The sequence below is a fragment of the Crinia signifera genome, chromosome 6, assembly GCF_055691185.1.
Source record: "Crinia signifera chromosome 6, ASM5569118v1, whole genome shotgun sequence".
Classification (NCBI taxonomy): Eukaryota; Metazoa; Chordata; class Amphibia; order Anura; family Myobatrachidae; genus Crinia; species Crinia signifera.
The window spans coordinates 48,657,496-48,678,962 of NC_139222.1; the positions used below are offsets into that span (position 1 = coordinate 48,657,496).

General features: G+C 40.4%; 1 protein-coding gene across 1 annotated transcript in view; it reads right to left on the reverse strand.

Annotated features, from left to right (window-relative positions):
• Positions 1–19,739, reverse strand: part of CXCL12 (C-X-C motif chemokine ligand 12) — an 81,259-nt gene extending 61,520 nt beyond the window's left edge. The window contains exon 1 of the mRNA XM_083146131.1: positions 19,511–19,739. Within this exon, the coding sequence (XP_083002257.1) occupies positions 19,511–19,724 (214 nt within the window). The 5' untranslated portion in view covers positions 19,725–19,739. The remainder of the gene's footprint in view (positions 1–19,510) is intronic.
• Positions 19,740–21,467: the final 1,728 nt, after the last annotated feature.

A 21,467-nucleotide genomic window follows, 5' to 3' on the forward strand; every position in this document is an offset into this window, starting at 1 on the left:
TTAAAAAATCAAGTCGATACCTACCACCAAGACCTGGTACAATTTAAACGGAAAAAACTTGACACTGTCAACAGTGATTATAAAAATCACCAGGTATACAGGTGGCTTACAGGAGATTCTTCTGAAAATCGGGGCCGTCGCCCGCCAAGGCCACGCCGTCCGAGGCAACAACAATTTTTTGATACTGTCACCTCTTCGGAGGGGGACACATCTGATAGCTCCTCTAGAAGGCGACAGCCTTTTTTAGGTCAGGGCCAGCCCAATCACCCGCCATACCAGCCAGGAAACGCTGCAGGAACCACCAAAGGAGGGGTGGGTGGAAGGGTAAGATACCCAAGAGACAAGAAGAAACAGACATGATCTTTAATTTGTCAACCCATATGCTCAGTGAGAGTGAGCGGAAGGTCCTCTCATATGGCCTTTCCTTTATACCGACCACCCCGCATGATCAGTTTGAGTGGTCAGTAGATCACTACAAGTTCTGCCGTAAGCTGCGCCTTAGAGAACAATTTCACAACTCTAATGACGAAATGCTGCATTCTAACCAACTTACAAGACCCAGCACTTATGATCCGGTTTCTAGAAATGCCAGTATAGGCACATTTTCTAGAATGGCCCAAAGTGAAAAGAACCAGATGGGTGCCATTAAGCCCAAATTCTTTAACCTATCGGTAGCTGAAAGGCAGGCTCTTCAGTCACTTAAAAATAACACCAATATTGTCATCCGCCCCGCCGACAAAGGCGGGGCGATTGTGCTTCAAGACTGGGCCCGATATGACTTGGAAGTTCGGAGGCAACTTGATGATGTACATACCTATGTCCACCTTAAACAAAATCCCACAAAAACTACTAAGAAACTTGTAGATGATCTATTGACTATGGGACTGAATGCGGGGTGGATAGATAAAAAAACTATGCTTTACCTGTCGGTTGACCACCCCATCTGTCCCATCATATATATGCTACCGAAGATCCACAAGCGGCTGGAGGACCCACCAGGGCGACCTATCATCTCCGCCATGGGTTCACTCCTCCAGCCGCTTGCGGTCTTCGTTGACCAATTTCTTCAGCCTCTCGTGAAGGTGGTCCCGAGCTACCTTAAGGACACGGGAGACTTTTTGGATAAGGTTATGTGTGTCGACAATCTACCTGCTGATGTGTGGTTGTGCACGATGGATGTACAATCATTATACACCATAATCCCACATCAGCAAGGTATTGACACACTGAGAGAAAGTTTAGTCCAGGCAGGGCACACACATCCACCAGTTGAATTCCTGCTTAGTCTGGTACAGTTAATTTTGACAAAAAATTTCTTTATGTATGGAGCGGAGTACTTTGAGCAGAGAAATGGGACCGCCATGGGTTCAAATATAGCGCCATCATACGCTAACCTATATATGGCGGAGTTTGAAACGACCCACATATATCCCAGATTTGGCCAGAAACTACTCCGTTTCTATCGATATATCGACGATATATTTATTTTGTGGTCTGGCACTGAATGTGAATTTATTGAGATGATTGATTACCTGAACAATCTAAATGAGCCTGTAAAATTCACTTACAATATCAAATGTGACTCTATTGAGTTTTTAGATGTAAGGCTATATAGAGAGGGGTCTAAACTCGGTTCGACGTTGTTCAAGAAAGAGACTGACCGAAACACTCTCTTACACGCCAACAGCCAACATCCAGCGCCTACCAAGGAGAGTTTGCCAATTTCGCAATTTTTGCGAGTCCTCCGGATAAATTCCTCTAAGGACAACGCAGCTATCCAATTGGAGGAAATGCGTCTAAGATTCCTAGAGAGGGGGCACTCACCCACTAGTGTTGACCGTTGTCTCAAGAAAGCCATAAATAAATTTGAGGCTCCAACACAGTCACAGCCAGCCGCCAAAGTAAAAAGAATGGTCCATGTCAGCACTTACGACCATCAGTCTGGACTCACACAGTCGATATATAAAAAACTGTGGCCAATAGTTGGATCGGATCCTGCTCTTGCACTAGACCAGAATGTGCCACCCATGAATGCCTATAAACGGGGCCCCAACATCCGACAGATGCTGATGAGGCCAATGATGAATCCGTCATTTAAGACATCTACCTGGCTGACCTCTGGAAAGAAGGGCTGCTTCAAGTGCCCTACATGCACTACGTGCAGGTCAATGATGGCCGGTGCAACATTTGCCCACCCACACAGTGGCCAAAAAATTCGTATCAATAAGAAATTGATTTGCACTATGGATCACGTGATCTATATTTTGATATGTCCATGCGGACTGTACTATACCGGACTCACCACCCGCTGTTTCCGCGAACGCATGGCTAACCATAGAACCTCGATCAAGGCGGCACTGCTGGCCGGCAGCTCTGATAAGCCTGTCGCGAGACATTTTATGCAAGCTAGGCATCAAGTGTCCAGCTTAAGATGTATGCTCATCGACCATGTACAGAAAAATCCAAGGGGCGGTAACCGTGAACTTCAACTAAAAAAACTTGAAGCAAGGTGGATTAATCGCCTAAATACCATCGACCCAAAGGGTCTAAATGAGTATAATCATCTCAGCGTATTTCTCCAATGAAACAGTGATTATGAAGTGATGTTTATCTAGTATAATAACCACTGGTCAAATATATTTATATCTTTATTTTTCCTTAGATTTTAAGTTTATTTTCCTTAGACTTTATGTTTTTTCATAAGTTTCCTTTTCTAGTCATTGTGTATATGTATTTTATTGTAATTAACCGTCATAATATGCCCCTGGTGTAGACCAACATTGCTTTAAAAATAGCATACATCATGTTCTGTTTCTATATTTAATATAGCTATTCGTCAGTGTTTCCCTGCCACACTATACCGCTTTGTATATGTCTCTCTTAGCGGCTGCCAATTGGCTATACTATGCGGGGATTCGCCCACACACTATACGTGTGAGCTACAGTTCAGCCCCATTCTTCGGCTTCCTTGCGTCCCAGCTGACTTGCTGCTGGAACGCAAAAACCGGAAGCTGAATGCGTGTCACCATGCGGACTTCCGGTCTGTATGCTGCTGCAGGGCTCAAGTATTAAGGTAATTAGCGGTCTTTAAACGCTCGTTTTCGCATTTATTCTATGTTATGCTGTGCCCCCACTAATGCTAAGCCGATTGAGCTATACAATATGGTTATGTGGCCGCAGACACTGATATATTGGTTAAATATGTGTGCGTTTCACTGCACCACCAATGGCTGATTGAGCCTCACAGATGTGAGTAATGTTGGCAATCTAGGGGGTATAAATATGGCTGTAGTTGCATGTGTCAGTATATACCTTCTTTGCCTGCTGTGCTGATGGCTAATCTGTATGTCTTGACAAAGGCCCCTTGAGGGTTGAAACGTCGACTTCTTTTGAGTGACTCTATGCATTAAAACTGCTGACTAAAGCAAAAATTGGTGAGTGCCCCTGCTTTGTATTAAGCATTTTGGATATATATATATATATATATATATACAGTGCTATTTTTGTAGGAAAATAGGTTCAGGAACTGTGGGCGGGGCAGATGTGGGCGGTGATGTGGGTGGAGCTACAAAAGGGGCAGGGCATCAATTGTTGTGGCTGTGAGAGGAGAGGGTTCGTTCAGCTGTCAGAGGGAAGGGAGGTTAGATAGACTGCAGGGGGGTGTTCGGTTAGATTTAGCAGCACATCCAGCCTCTTCTCCCACTATTGCCAGCAGCAAAGAATTCCTTATGTACAAACACTCAGAGCTACTAAAATTTGACCAATGCCCCTGATACTATGCCGCACACCATAATGCCCCTGCACAATATGCTGCACACTGTAATGCCCGACACATTATGCCACACACCGCCATTTCTCTGAAACATGATGCAGCACACCACAATGCCTATGATACTATGCTGCACACTGTAATGCCCCTGATACATTGTGCCACACATTGCAATGCCCCTCACACCTAATACATACCTCCCAACTTTTGCAGTGGAGAAAGGAAAACTGTATATGTGCGTCCCGGAGGCACGCAGCAAATTTTTTCAGGGCGCAGTTTTGTCGCTGTGAGGGCATGGCCAGTGCTGTGTGAACTGCTGCCCATGCCTTCAGCCCCTCAGCCTGCCTGATTAGACGCATGCACATGCATGTGTCTAATTCCCGCAGGACTGTCCCAAAAAATGGGATGTCACACAAAAATCGATACACACTGACTATGCCACACCACGTTGCCCCCCACAGCAAAGCTTCTAATAAATTATAAATTTCCTGCTTGTTGCCAAGGCGGTTAATTTCTGATGCCAAGGTGGTTAATGTCGGTTGCCAAGCGTTGTTAATGTCCGTTACCAAGGGGTTAATATGCATTGCCAGGGGTTCTTGCTCGTTGCCAAGGGGGGGGTAATTTCCGTTGCCAGGGGTTCTTGCTCGTTGCCAGGGGGGGGGGAGTTAATGTCCATTGCCAGGGGTTCTTGCTCATTGCCAAGGGGGGAGTTTAATGTCCTATGCCAGGGGTTCTTGCTCATTGCCATGGGGTTAATATGCGTTGCCAGGGGTTATTGGTTGTTGCCAAGTGGTTTATATCTGTTGCCAGGGGTTAATGCTCAGTGCCAAAGGGGGTTAATGTCCATTGCCAGGGGTTCTTGCTCGTTGCCAAGGGGGGGGGGGGGTTAATGTCCATTGCCAGGGGTTCTTGCTCATTGCCAAGGGGGGAGTTTAATATCCATTGCCAGGGGTTCTTGCTCATTGCCATTGGGTTAATATGCGTTGCCAGTGCTTATTGGATGTTGCCAAGGGGTTAATCATTTTGCCAGGGGTTAATGCTCGTTGCCAAGGGGGGTTAATTTCCGTTGCCAGGGGTTTTAGCTCGTTGCCAAGGGGTTAATATGTGCCCGGCCACCCGCCCATAAGTTACTGCTGCTGCCCCTGCCTTACCCTGCACACAGTGAGAAAGACGCTAGAAGTCATTTTTCACTTCCAGCGTCTGACAGGAAGCACAGCTCTGCAGCGTTACCAGGAAGTCGCAGAGCTGTGCTTCCTGTCAGACGCTAGAGGTGAACTATGACTTCTAGCGTCTGTCTAACTTTGTGCAGGGGATACCAGGGGCAGGGGCAGCTGACGGGCGGGTGGCCGGACACGCAGCGGCACATCAGTGGGGCAGGCGGCGGAGGTCCCGGAACGCCGTTCCTGATGACCTCATTTTGCAAAAGAGCTTCAGGAACGGAGTTCCGGGGTGTACCGGCACAAAAATAGCCCTGTATATATATATATATATATATATATATATATATATATATATATATATAAAGGTAAGTGCTTTCTTTCAGTATGTGCTTCTCCTGTCTTTTCCCTCTTGAAACAGGAAATCAACATTCTTTGTTCATCTTTGTTTTAAAGACTTCAGGGCCTATATATCATTTTAGAAAAATAAGGTAAATCCTCCAAAAATAGTTGTCTTGGGAGAGTTTGTGCATATTTTCTGATTGGGGTCATTTACCAAGAGAGCACCACCAAAGATATTGGAGTATCTGTTGCAGCCGCCCTACTAACAACCACTAAAGCGGTCCCCATAGTCCCCATTTCTAGCTAACATCATCTTTAGATGACGCTAGCCATTGTAGCCTATATACTAAAAGATGGCAAAACTTTTCTAAGAGGAATCCAAAAAAATTATCAAAGTTAAAAAATAAATAGTGCTGGCTGATTGTCTTTCATGAGCAATAGCTTAGTCTGGTCCAATCTCCGAAATAAAGTAGCGATGTAAATGATCACTTGGGTCTGGCTGTTCTTACATTGCCCTGATATAGGACAATACAGAATTTACTTTTCCACCATCCCCATAGACGTCTAAGTGAAATATTTTATTTTATTTATGTGACTTTTATGTTAAATTAAAAGAGCAGTCCTGTCTAAAATGCCTGACACACTGCTTTCCTCAACATAATACAGAGACACCTTAACATATTGGGCCTCTAATGTCTACAACAGACTCCCTCCTCTTCCTGTTCATCTCGATTCCAGATACAATCCTAGCCATATTAGTTTACAAACGCCAGCCTGGAATGTCTTGAAATGACTTCTTAATGTGGCATTAGTGAAGGCCAAGAAAACACAAGGCCGGTCTGGAGAATAACCCTCATTAAAACTGATTGCAGTAGCTTTTGTATATTGAGCTGCAAATGAGTTGAAGAAAATTAACATCAATAGAGAACTGGTAGTCAATGATTTGCCAATTAGAACCAATGTCAGCAAGTGTAATTAATATAAACTACGATCTGAAATACTGTAAACATGTCTGTCGTTCCTTGTATTGAGTTTCAGCACATACATTTTTCTGCTAATAGAAAACTCTTTATGTAAGGAACTAGATAGCTCTGTGGTATTATTTGAACCTTAATGATTGTGGCGAGATTAACTAAGCCTTGAAAAGTGATAAATGACCAGCCAATCAGCTGCGATCTGTCATTTTTTCAAACCCGGATGTTACAAGACAGTTATGGGCTGATTCGCTGGTCATTTATCACTCTCCATTTGATCACTTTTTAAGCTTAGTACATCTGGCCCTATGTTTTATTATATTTAACAATATAAATACAAATCTATTATAATAATATTAGTAGTTCATCCCCAGTAGATCTTTGTTTTGATGAAGTGGATGAAGTTGTTATGGAACAACGTTACATAACAAAGGGGAGCCATGTAGACATCGAAAGCTAAGGTGCAACGGTCCAACATCATGGGGCCTTGTCCAAGATAAAAAAAAATCAAAGAATTGCTGTGGCCACTAATATATCGATCATAATTAGCAAACGTTATTTATAGTCTTCCACAAGTATCCGCAGTGCCATACAGAGGGCAAAACAATAAGACGGTACCGAAAGTTTAATACCGTAAATAAGTGCTGAGAGGGGGGAGGAAAACAGGCACTCTTCAGCCGGGCCTGTTGGATGGGTTCTGTTGCTACCCCTTTCCCATTATAAACAGCTGCTGGGGAGAGAGAAGACTGCTGCAGTACCAACCTCTCTGCCTAGCCTAGCAGATACACTACAGCCTGCTGCAATGGGGAGAGAGGCAACTGCAGTTGCAGTGTCCTCACTGCTTTGCGACCACACAGAGATCTTTTTAAAATATTTACAGAGAAGGGGTCTGGCCACACCTCCATACATTGGCCACACATCCCTCTGCATACCTGGGCCCGGCATGGCTGTAGACAGTCAACACTGGACAAGTAATAAATAGCAAAACAACTCTTAACAAAGCAACTGACACGAACAATGTAATGTAATTATTCACCATAAGCTAGAACCCTTGCCTATTAGGGTCAGTGTAGATAATGGGTCTAGTTTGTCAGAGGAAACAAAAATAACAGAGTGGAGCCCAGGGTCAGTGAGTACAATCAGAAGTTGTAGTTTGTGTGTAAAGGTGTCAATACACTATACAATTTGGCCCTTTTCTACACAACTTCGTTGCAAAACTAATGCAGTATCACACGAGAGGCTGCAAGGGATACCTCAAGCTTAACTTATAGGGGGCCCAACTATCATAATTTCTATGGCACTGATCCCAATCACTGAGTTTATGCTTGGTGGACTTGGTGTTTGGTTGGATCAGGATATTATGTAGAATAACCAGCAATGGGGCATAATTTCTCCCCATTTTGTATTTAGAAATGTTGAACTGTATGACATGATTTTATGATGGTAATAAGAGGAGACCATCTCATCTGTGTTATTTCAATTACCTCACTGTTGTAAAGAAAAGAGGTTCGTATATTATTATAAACAGTGGGATTATTGAAATAATACAATGAGATGCAAACACCAAGCCCACTTCAGCATAAGCCCAGCTCTATAATAAAACTTAATTAATAGTTTCATCAAAGGAATATACAAGAAAAAAAAAAAATTGTACAGTCATGTAACATATCCATCCTGTAATCTAATGTTAATGTTTATAAATATAAGTATATCTTTAAACATATAGTAGAATTTGTCATCCGCTGCTTTTTTTCCCTTTTGGCAGCAAGATTAATTAAATAGTTCATTTAACTCAGGGAGGGAGTTTTTATCCAGCCATAAACAGAAATATAAATGAATAATTCCATGGACACTTTTGAAACAAAAGTCGTTGGCTTCATCTAGTTTTACGATTTGGATTTTTGGCAAATTTGCCAAATAATAAGCCGCCTATTTATCTTTAGATGAGAATATTGGCAATAATATGTGCTGACAATAATTCTCACTACTTTTCAAAACGATCTGCAGCCAATGGGTTTATTCCCAAGAAAGCCTATTTCACAAGAGAGAAAGTAGCCTATTCTAGACTACCCTAGTTCCCTACCCCTTCCCCTCAAAAACAGGACACAGGATTGCATGCTCTTAACGCTACTCCAATTTGCTCTACCTCTAGTATTAATAAAATTGCTAAAAGTAATATGATTCAAATCCTAATACATTTATAGAACAGTTTATCTGGATTCAAAGATAAAAACAATTAGCAACACAGTATTATAGCATTTTAGAATGAATTAAAAAGTCCATTACTAGAGGAATATCTGCAAAAATAGGCTTATTTGGTTGGTAATATCCCTTTTACACTAAACCAATTTCCCAGGTTATTGCCAGGTCTACCCAGGTCGGGCCTCAATGTAAATGCCCATGGTGGTCCTGTTTGTCAGATATCCAGGTGCTTGTAATGCTCCAAGCGTCGCCCGTCAAGGCGCTGCACCCATGAGTAGTGTGAAAGACGCCAACCAGGGAATAATGTAAATGCAGTAAAATACGTATCTTACCCAGGATTTTGTAAAGCACAACGGAATATGCTGCGATATATAATAAACTGTTAATAAATTAGTAAATAAATACATTTTGGTGTAAAAGCAATATAACAGAGAGCACTAGCTTGAATTTAACTGCATTAAAGCTCAACCTATGTTCTGTTTAATTGATGTTTTACATCTATATTTATGAATGATAAACTAAATGCACATTTTGCGGTTAACTTGTATTTTGGCCTACACTCTGCGGGGCATTATAAGTAACACATAGAAATAATTCGCTGAATGGCGCCTGAAAGATAAGTATCATTTGATTCTAAGTTAACCCCTCATCACCAGTAAAATTAGAGTGACTTGTGCAGAGTCAAACTTTTTTTGTGTGTGCATGTCATTTTCCTGTGTATTCTATTTGTGTAGTAAATGCCATTTAGTAAATGTAGTAAATGGCTGTCATTGTCAAACATACATTTTTTATTCTTTTTAATGTTTTTTTTCACATCAGCAGAGTTTAAAGCTGCCATGTAATTTTAAGGATCATTAGCACAAAGCCTTTGCCCTTATTGTACATACCATATATCAGACACAGATGCTTTGTTGCAAAATATATTATTTCTACCTTAGCTATTTATTTATTTATTTATTTATTAACAGTTTCTTATATAGCGCAGCATATTCCGTTGCACTTTACAATAGCAGACAGTGAAACAACAAAACAGGGTATTTACAGACAGTCAAAATGTAGGAGGGCCCTGCTCGCAAGCTTACAATCTATAAGGAAATAGGCATTGATACATAAGAATAGATACTGTATTCTTTATTGCATTGATTCCACCAGAACGCAAGGTTCTATGACTGGTTCTGGAATTTGATAAGCTTGCCTGAAGAGATGAGTCTTCAGGGAACGCTTATAGGTTTGGAGACTGGAGGAGAGTCTTATTGTGCTTGGGAGGGCATTCCACAGAGTGGGTGCAGCCCGAAGAAAGTCCTGCAGTCGGGAATGGGAGCGGGTAATGAGTGTGGATGAGAGACGCAGATCTTGGGAGGAGCGTAGAGGTCGTGTTGGATGATATTTTGAGATAAGAGAGGATATGTATGTTGGTGTAGTTTGGTTTATGGCTTTGTGTGTAAGTAAAAGAATTTTGTATTGAATACGGTAGAATACAGGTAACCAATGAAGTGACTGACAGAGTAGCTTTGCAGACGATGAACATCTGGCTAGGAAGATTAGCCTTGCAGCTGCATTCATAATGGACTGTAGTGGTGAGAGTCTGTATTGGGGAAGGCCAATAAGGAGACTATTGCAATAATCAATGCGTGAGATGATGAGAGCATGGATTAGAGTTTTTGCAGTGTCTTGTGTAAGGTAAGGGCGAATTTTAAATATGTTTTTTAGGTGCATGTGGCATGATTTTGAGACAGATTGAATGTGGGGTACAAAGGAAAGTTCTGAGTCAAGGATAACACCTAGGCAGCGAGCTTGAGAGGTAGGAGTGATTGTCATCTTCTCAACAGCGATAGAGATATCAGGTTGGTAACTACTATTTATTGGCGGAAATATAATTAATTCTGTTTTTGAGATATTAAGTTTGAGGTGGCGAAATGACATCCAGGATGAAACAGCAGAAAGGCATTCAGAGACACGGCTCAATACAGATGGGGACAGGTCCGGGGAGGATAGGTAGAGCTGAGTATCATCCGCATACAGATGATACTGAAATCCAAAGGAGCTGATTAGTTTGCCAAGAGATGAGGTATAGATTGAGAAAAGCAGGGGACCTAAAACTGAACCCTGAGGTACTCCAACTGAAAGAGGTAGCGAAGAGGAGGTAGAATCAGAGAAACGAACACTAAAGGAGCGGTTAGAGAGGTAGGATGAGAACCAAGAGAGGGCTGTGTCTTTAAGACCTATGGATTGTAGTGTTTGCATGAGAAGTGTGTGGTCAACAGTGTCAAAAGCAGCAGAGAGATCTAGAAGAATTAGTAGTGAGTAGTGGCCTTTAGACTTAGCAGTGACCAGATCATTCACAACTTTAGTCAGTGCTGTCTCTGTGGAGTGTTGGGCACGAAAGCCTGACTGATGCGGGTCCATTAAGTTGTGTGAGTTAAGAAAGTGTGTGAGGCGAGTATAAGCAAGTCTTTCAAGTAGTTTGGAGGTGCATGGAAGTTGAGAAATGGGACGGTAGTTTGAGAGAGAGCTTGGATCAGAATTCTGTTTTTTCAGAATCGGAGTAATAACTGCTTGTTTGAACAATGAAGGAAAGACACCAGTAGAGAAAGAGAGGTTACAGATTTTAGTTAAGATTGGAATGAGCACAGGAGACAGAGATTTACTTATTTGCGAGGGTATAGGGTCAAGAGGAGAGGTAGTAGAGTGGATGAATGTGCCTTAATGTATATCATGTGAATTGCATTACCAATTGGAAAATGCATATAGTGAGCTTCAACTCCCTACAGGTTTGTATCAAAATAAATGAAAGAAATAAAAAAAAAATGTAAAAAGTATATTATTTTAATAAGCAAATGTCCATCTCTTTGTTACCTGATGATGATGATGATGACTAAGATTATTTTTATTATTTCTATAGGATGCCACAAAGAGTTAAACATCACAATACATAAGGCAAAAGAAGACAAAACTGTAACAGAACTGTCTAGAAGGTACAGTTATCATACACAAAGGTTAAAAGGTCAAAACTAAACACATGATAAAGGGACAAGTTGAGTCACTAGGCCAAAATACAAGATAACCGAAAAAGGTGTAATTAGTGTATATCATTTATATATATTTAGATTTAAAAGTTAAATTATACATACAGTAACTTAGAGGGAGCCTTAATGCAGTTAAATGCAAGCTAGTGTTCTCTGTTACCAGACCATTTAGACGTCTACTTTCTGTAGACCCTGTAGATGCTGATTCCCTTTGCTTTTTGTTTTAATCTTCGGATCTAAAGGAACTGTTCTAGAAATGTTCTAGGACTTGAATCATTTTATCCTGTATCAGTTTTTATTAATACTGGTTACATTCATTATGTATAGTCCTTGGCTGTGCTCAATAATTACCATATTGTAAAATCATTCTATCGCCTCTGTCTTTTCAGTGATGATAATGAGCATGATGACATATACAGTAGCTCTGTATTACATGTTAGTCATTGGAATGTTGTAAATGAAAGGCAGCTTCACTTAATCCAGACACCAGTGGACACAGCCTCTCTTATAAGCTGTTATTATCCAATTTAAATGTCACTCTATCTCTGGACACCCCACAGTTAACCGTTTTTACGTCAACGGAGCTTGGACATTTGTAAATATGGAGACTCTAATGCTAAATCCTACAGATGAGATAGTTGTCAGTTGCAGATATTATTCTGAGAGGAACAGAGAGGAGGGGGTGATACCTTAGCCTTGCTTCCTAAACTCATGCAGGCATCTGCAGCCAACCTTGACATTTCAGTTTTCACAGATCATCCTATCTCCAACAGATCTGTTAACATTAACCCTACAAAGTGGACGAATGGTTATGGCATTGTAGGCTACTAAATTTCCTTCGGGGACATTTTGGAGGCTTAGAAATCAATCACTTTAAAGATCAGCTACTTTATTAGGTCAGCGAAGATATGAACTCTTGGACTCCTAAGTAGCATCTTGGCATTCAGATGTCAACAGCAGAGGTCAGCAGCTTTTTCAGGGTTAAAAGTGCTAATCGGCTTTGACTCTAGTAGTGACAAAGTCATAACTCTGATGTATTGCTAATAGTAACATTAAAGGAAATGATACCTAGTATAGAAGTTTTCCTTTTGAAGCATTTGCAAAGGGCATTTGGGCAGCGCTGGTTGTATATATATAGGACTCAGTTAAACCTCTGCATTCTGCATCCTGGATTAGCATCTGCAATAGAGGCCAGACCAAGCACATATATTTCTACTATGGGTTTGAAATTATATTTTGATTATGCTTTATTTAAAATACACAGCTCAGAACAACCAGAGTGACAGTTTGACACATGAAAAACACTTTATTAAATTACTGGCTAAAAGCCTATCAAAATGATGGCTTCTGCAATGTATTTTGAGCTGTGACTGTTTTTACTTTCACTTTGAGCAGTGACAGTTTTCAGTTTATAGCCCACAAACTCCCCAGTACCTATCTGCTCCTAATGCCAGTCTCTGTCTTCACAGCTCCTTCTCTCCATATCCAGCTAGTTTTAAATAGATCAGTGTCCCAGCAAAAACTGCTTTCACATATTGTTATGATCTTTAGCACTCAAAGAAGTAATGTTGTCCATTGAGTGGCCTCTAGTGGTCACTGGTGGTAATTCACTTCATAGAGGTGAGGAGTAGTTAGCCTTTTTGTAAACATAGATTATACCAGTTTTTCCCCTTTGAAGATAGGTACATTCAAATATGGTTCCTGGTAATGTAAAGAAAAAAATTGGTTATTCTTATTTAACCTTTTTCAGAGTTATATTTGTGTCTATAAGGGGCCTATTGATTTCTCTTTATGGGCCCGTTATTAGGGAAAGATTGGGCTGCTTAATATTGTTTTCCAAGCACCATCTGAACAACCTATACAAAATATTATGTGCAGCAATGCAGGGTGCCATGTTTTACAAAGAGGGGTGCTGTGAGCTAAGAGGTACATTTGTCCCCACAGCAAATGGTCACTTCTCCTACTTGGCCCCTCCTACAAGCCCCTAGTGTGGCTAAAGATTCACCCTCCTCACACACCAACATCATCTTGAGATGGCATTGGCTTTCAGGGCCTTACATTTCCTATAGGAAGGAGGTTTGGGGTTTTTAAGATGGATCTGAGCTGATCCCCTGCTGCCATGTGCCCTTGAGCTGTATGCATGCATTACGTGAGGTTACATATACAAAGTCGGTCAGATCAGGCAGGACCTCCTCTGCACCGAAATGGAAAACCAATTGTAGGCTACAAGGTCATACTGCAACACTGATACTGAAATATTTCTATCCTTAAAACCTGGACTGTAAGGCTGCCTTGAGGACCATGATTGAGGGCCCTGCCTTAGCAGGAAGCATTGCAGTCCTTGTGGCAGTGATTTTTTATGCTATTGCTTGGAAGTGGGAAGATTATTAAGATATAGTTACCCATGAAGTCACTGAACGCCAGCTAGACTGCAATGTTCAGTAACGATTGTCACAGATGCGAACACACTTCTGTTATATCACCCACTATAACATACATTGTGGAATATTCTGAAAGCATATTGCTTTATTAAACATGACTCCACTAAATAACATTTACACAAAGAACTGGAGGCATTGCCAATTAATCCTTTTTTTATATATATATCAACCATATTTGATTTTGTCCATCACCAGCGGCATCACAAAGTCTTGCCTAAGCACAGCTGCAACATAACGAAGGCCAAGTCAATAGATTGTTATCATCTTAAAGTGCATTTTAGCTGCCAACTGCTCCTATTTCCAAGGATTTTTTATTTTTTTGTAAATCTGTCCTAAATTAAGTGAAAACTATACATTTTTTTTGTCTTTAATTGAAGAACAGCTAAGCCACTGACTGATATGTGTAATGACAATTATCAGCGTGTTCCTAAAAACATGCAAACAAACAATAAATATACTCTATTGCAGCTATGTTTTATGGAAACTGCTTTCAAAAAATGGCAACAAAGATTTGAACCTACTGTGTATGTCAGTGAGAGGTTCCCAGACTGTGTGCCACAGCACCCTGGGGTGCCACAGGACAATTGCAGTGGTGCTAAGGGTTGGTGGTCCAGGACTAATTCAAATGATTTATGTTGAATGTATTAGCCAAAACCAGTGCTGGAGGCTTTCAATAACCAAACATACGACCAACAGATGCAAATAACTGACCGTAAGGGTGACATATAAAACACAGTTTACTTAATTTAATATTTTTTTCTGAATTTATAAATAAGAACCTTTTGGACTATTTGTGCAATAAGAATTCTGGTACACTAGGGTGCTGTGATTTAATAAAGTTTGGAAATCATATATGTGCATGACTGTAAATTTTAGTATTGAAAGTATTTGGGTGCACTACAAAGGTGCCACTTCCTCAAGACTCTCATCTCTGATCCTTTATCGCTGCACTTTCTCTTCCCTGTTTGACTTAAGCCATGGTGAGCTTGTAACATAAACGGTTAAATGAGCCCAATAAAAGGAGGTAACACAGCGTGTTTGCTTAGTTCCAGAAGTGTCACACACTTCAGCACCGATAATGGATGCTCAGTGCTTCTAGTCCGGGAACTGATCTGTATCAGTGCTTCAGTACATGATGTGTACTTATTATTATATGATTTGTGCATGCAACATAGTTGCATATATCTACAGTATCACACAATAAGGAGCTTACTGTATCCAAATAGAATGCAACAATAGACATTGTAACACCCAACTCTAGTTTTCATGATTTTGAACAGTAGAATGAGAGGTTAGCAACAATGGTCATATTCAAGTAATAACTTTTATCTACTGTATCTTTCTATTTCTCTATCTATCTATCTATCTATCTATCTATCTATCTATCTATCTATCTATCTATCTATCTATCTATCTGTAACTCTTTATTTTTCTATCTATTTATTTATTTATTTAAATGTAGTCCTACTTTTATATGTGATATATAACACATTTCAATGTAAGACACATTAGGTATAACTGTAAAGAGATATGACATATTTAATGTCTTTAATTGGAATATGAACTGTGTTTTCTCCTGTTACACGGGCTGTTTCACTTTCTGGAATTTTTATGCACAGGAAATCATAAAAATCTAAATCCCATCTGACTAATTAAATCGCCCCATTCTATCCTCTGTGCTGCATTACAGAGTGCTAATGTCAGGTTACGTGCCTGCAGTCAGACGTATTTAAATGCTGGATGCGCGCAGTACAAGCGCAAGGGGGCAATTGCGTATAGGCGGATCCCCCTATAGGGGATCGTGTGCAGATATACTGTAGATACACCCTGCAGGAATACACACCACCTTGTCCGTGGAAGGCCATTGCTTTTGGAAATGCATTCAGGAATTAAAATTGGATATAGAGTTTAAAGAGACAATTAAATACGTTATTTTAGCGCAAATCAACGCCAGAATTATGCTGATAAAAACTAGGAACAATGTGGCGAAGAGAATAAAATATTAGGATGCCGATGAAGAAAGCAAAACTGTAACAGGTGTAAATAATAATGGGAAATGGAACAAGCACAAGTTGGAGAAACTACCCAAATCTTTGTGTCTAGGTTTATCTGATCCCACAAAATATACAGAGGGATAACTTAATTTGTGTCTGGCTGGTGGTCGGGCTATAGCTGCAGCATCTCCTGCCAGTGATTAGACTATACTGTATATACATAGCACAGTATATACACTGAAGGACAGAGATAAGGACCAGGGGTGGTCAGCTCTCAGACCTGATTTACCTACAGTGTGTGTGTGTGTATATATATATATATATATATATATATATATATATATATATATATATATATATATATATATATATATATATATAATGCACCCAGAGCTAGAGAGCTCTTCTGTAGCCAATCGTGATTAGGCAAATGAGGGACCGCAATAAAACTCTAACTATTCCATTTCTGAAGTGTGATTAGTCAGGAATTGGCCAACACTCCCTAGTACAATAACGATGTAATTCATAGCAGATCCCTCAGCTTCCTATGTGACTTATTATGGAGCCAGTGTCTCCAACTAGCAAATGAATAACACAGAATGAGACACATGCATAAAAGATCTCATATGTCTGGATCAGTGAGAGATTACTTTTATAGATTTATTATATTACTACTATATATTTATATATATATATATATATATATATATATATATATATATATATATATATATATATATATATATATTACCTTGCACGGAATGTATTGAATTGGACAAACAGTTACATTCCCTTAATTCCAATGGGATTCTGTGTGTAATCCAGAATGAGAACAATAGTTTGGCACATGGTAATTACACCAAGTGCTGGAAAGTGCTGGGAAGGCAGAAGAAAACCAGAGTGAAGCGTCCCTTATTGTTTTATACATGAGAGCTAGGAATATAGTCATGATGTAACTAAGCCGAAATATTCTTTCAATCTGCGGTTAGGTCAAGCCAAAGACTTCAAAGCAAATGAAACACAAGCGCAGGTACAGTATATAATGTGGCTGTCATCATCAGCAATGGGCATATTGGATCAGAGTACTGTATAGTCTACCATCCATTCTGCCTTCCTGCGTTTACTATACATATAATAGAAGGTTGTCATTTTTATTGATAGGTCTATTTTGCTAGATAGATAGATGAGAGATAGATAAATAGATCTAAATCCTGATAGATTAGATATGTATAGACAAAAATCTATCCATCTATATTTATAATCCTATCTATCTATCTATCTATCTATCTATCTATCTATCTATCTATCTATCTATCTATCTATCTATCTATCTATCTATCTATCTACCTACATAAGATCAAGGTTTAGCAAATATGAGGTGTTAACTCTGTATTCACATGTGAGATAATTGGAAGCCTGCAGTACAATGCTGAGCCTGTTTCCTCTCCCCACACCTCACTGGTCCGCATCGCCTGTGATACTTATCCTGCTACATACAGCCAGTGGGGCTATACAGCCAATATAATAATAATCTCCTTTATCATTCTGTTTGTTTGGCCCTAGCAGACCTGTGAGGTTATCAGGGCGCTGGGACTGTTATCCTCCACGGGCTCAGCTGCCGTAGTACTTTTCTGCTTCCCAGATGTTGAGCGCTGATATACTGGCCCTTAGGGTAGGTTTTTTTTGCTGTGTCTCATCAGAAGATGTGGTCCTGTGTAACCAGGGCAGACCCACACCCACTCTGGCTGCTGCTCTCTTTATCCTGCTATGCTAATGTTGTTTATGCTTGCCTTTTTAATGTAAATACTGCAGACCCCCCAAATAAATCCCTTTTTACTCGAGTACGCTCTAGGAACAAGAGGGGGTCAAGCATTTGAATGGCTTTGATTGAAGGTGTTCTTGGTTGACAAAAGGCACAAATCTCAGGTGAACCAACCATGATGGAAATTACAGGCGTTCAAGGGACTCCTAAATCCAGGATGGGGGGGTTCTCAGAACATCTGCACGTTTCCCTGACAGTCCTTAATCCAGTCTCGTCTAGGATTTTACCTATATGTAGTATTATACAGCCCAGATTGTGTGAGCACATACAGGGTAATGTTATGTCTACATGTTGGAGAATTTGCAATATTGCAGGAGGCAAAAATAACAAAACATTTCCTTGTATGTTGCTTACAGTATAGTCACAGACATACACAACATCGATGTAATCTAGTATAAAATAACAAAACATTTCCTTGCATGTTAGTTACAGACATACGCAACATCGATGCTATCTAGTATAAAAAGACAAACATTTCAGCCGTGTATAAGACATTCTTACAGCAGAACAAAGACATTCTATGTACAAAATCCTAAAGACTTGTGTATGTATCATCAAAGGTTTAAGATGAACAATCGAATCTTTGTACATTATTGGTTAAATTATGTAAGATAGTAGTGAATATAGAACATTACTATGATAGATGATCTATCTATCTAATCTATCTATCTATCTATCTATCTATCTATCTATCTATCTATCTATCTATCTATCTATCTATCTATCTAACTGACTGCTCCTGTGAGGGTAACAGGGCATTATTCTATAGACCATATTTCATGATCTATAAACTCCAGGACTCTGTACTTATCGGTCATGTAATTGCTAATTAAAAGTAAATTAGGCTCCAGTATTCTTGCACACCCAGAACTAAATTGCGGGGATTAAACGAAATAACAAATAGCTTAGGGGAGAGCTGCTCAATTAAGGACGATTTAAGTGACTGCTTGGAGACAGCGATATTTTAGTTTTTGATGGAAGCAGTGAGATGTAACAGGACAAAGATGCGAATTAGTCATCTGCGAATCTGCTGGGTTCGGTGCTGCTGGTATCATGAATGCATTCAGCCCCCAATGAGTGGCACACACATTTCACCCATGCGTGTGCGTTCGCTGCGAGGTGCGTCTGATCCAAGCACACTTTATTGAGGCGCTGAGGATCAGGAGTGAGGGAGTTGGGACATCATTTTCTATAGATGCAGTAATTTAGTAGGATATAATAATGAACTTATATAGAGGACACATATACTCAATACAGATATCTGCAGCAAATTCTAGAGGTAAACCACTTTCTCTTTACCAGCACATGTGGTCTAGTATATTAGTCATGTCAGTAAGAATACTGTGGGGCAGACACACATGGAACAGCTGTAATTTCTTACACACATTAAAAGCAACAACATGTAACGTTGTCACTGTAAAGCATAAGATCACACCTGCATTGCAACAACCCACCTATCAGCTAAAGTGTCACAGTATTGCTACAGGAATCGCACATAACTATAAAGCACATTTCTGCACTCGCAGATGCGTTTTATATAAGCTTGATACTCCACACCTCGGATAAGTCCATGTAAAACTACTCAGCATAAACATAATAAAGCATCAGCTTTTATAAACAGATGACTTATCAGTGCACCAACATTTCTGTTCATTCGCTAATACAGACTTTTCTTTCCAAAGTCAATGAACTTTTATTGCTGCACAAGATGACCCAGATCCACAGCACACACCCCTTCCATACACAGGTTCTGGAGCAGAGCTCCCCTATAATATCTACTTACCCTCAGAGAGGCAGATAGTCCCCAAGAGAAGGGTAAGTACAGCCAGGCTCCTAGGATCCATGCTGCTGCTGCTGCTGTTGCTGTAGTACTGTATGAAGCTGTTTTCAGAACAAGAGTGAGTCTGCGAATGAGCCTGTGGAGTGCAATGTGGAGAAGTCTGGAAGTGCAGGGCTGGGGGTGGGGAGAAAGGACAGTGATTTATCACCCCTGGCATGTTATTACATCCTTCCTCTATTAAAATAGTTGGATGTAAATCAGAAAAGCTCTATTTCGGTATAGGTAGGCTATCTTCTAATAATACAAATTATTTCAGCAATAGAAATCTCTAAAAACACTAATGTGATGTGATCTGTCCCTGGGTTGCTTGGATAGGTTTCTTTGTTGAAGGGGGATAGTGGGCCCTGGGTGTTAGGTAGTGTTTGGTTGGACCACTTTCCATCTGTTACATATTAGTTAGAAATGCTGGACATTGAGCTGTTAGTTCTCTTGTCACCTAGGCTGTCTCCATACATTCAGTGCTGGGGAATACAGTAAGCGCAGCCACAAAGGTGGAATGTAATGGACTGGGGTATCTTAACCCTTTGAGTGCCGAGTGAATTTGTCACAATAGGTGTGAAAATTGCCAAGCAAACATTTGTATTCATCATAATGACCTGTAATGTTACCTTATATAGAAAATATAATCTTTTATTTTTTTTTATTTAAATTGAGGCAGGACAAATAATTATCCCAAGGCCACATCATCTTCATCATCATCATCACCACCACCAACGTTAGCTGTTGCTGACATTTAAATGCCACAACAACAGCAATTCTCACTTTTGCCGACAATTGAATTTCAACATTAATTGTCTTCATTCACATTTTTAGAACATTCAGGGGAGGAGGTAACAAATCTTATGCTGGGTACATACCAGAACTATTTGGGCTCAATTCTCTCAATTCCAACACACCTTACCACCGATTGTATGTAAAAAGAGCAGGATTGTGCGTGGTTTCAATGCGATTCCACTCCAAAGCACAACCTCGCCGGTCGTTTGGTCCCTTTGGAGTTTTTACCTGCTGCACTAAAGATTCGTCATCTACATTGGATTGGGTACTGATCTGTGCAGATTGTGTACTCCTATCCAATCGTGCAACCGCTGTATGATTTCAGGTGCACGATCATGGTCGTTCTGTTGTGCACCCTACATTAGAGAGAGAGAGAAAGTTGGCAGAGATAAAATACCAGACAATCAGCCATGAACTGTCATTTTTCAAACACTGCATGTAAAATGGCAGATTGAAGCGGGTTGGCTCATACTGTACTTTAAATCTCTCCACTTTATTTCTCTCCAAGGTTTGTACATTAACCCTCTTAACAGTCAATTTACAAAATCTATTCATTTCCCCCCAGCTTGGTGATTTTGGTGGGGCTAACTACACCTAGGGAAGATTCAGACCTGATCCAGCCATGCGATTTAGCAGAGCGATTAGATAGCCGCTGCCGAGTCTGAAGGAAATTCCGCCCTGTGCAAGCATGCAAATTGCTTAGGACAGCTTGCAAAAAGTAGCTGGATTGGCGATTAGCTGCAAATTCATTCGCAACTCACTCAGCTTCTAATGATTTTTCCAGTATGTGCAGGACTTACTCAGTGGCTGCGATATAGAAGCATTCGGATCGGGCCGGAGCTGACGTCACGCCTTCCCCATAAACATAGAAAATAGCCGTTACCACCCACAAATGCCGGCTTTCTGTAATTCAATCTGGCCAATGATAGAAATGTAGCAGGATTTAATAGCGGGATGGCATCGCGCATGCTCGGTACGATCTGTATACATGTTTAGTCTACCGATCATAGCTTGTGCTGCAAATTGGAAGCTGTATGATCAGGTCTGAATAAGCCCCCTAGTTAGGATAGGAGAAAATTAAAATATAGTAATTACTTTAAAAATCACTGGATCAAAGTGGGGGTTG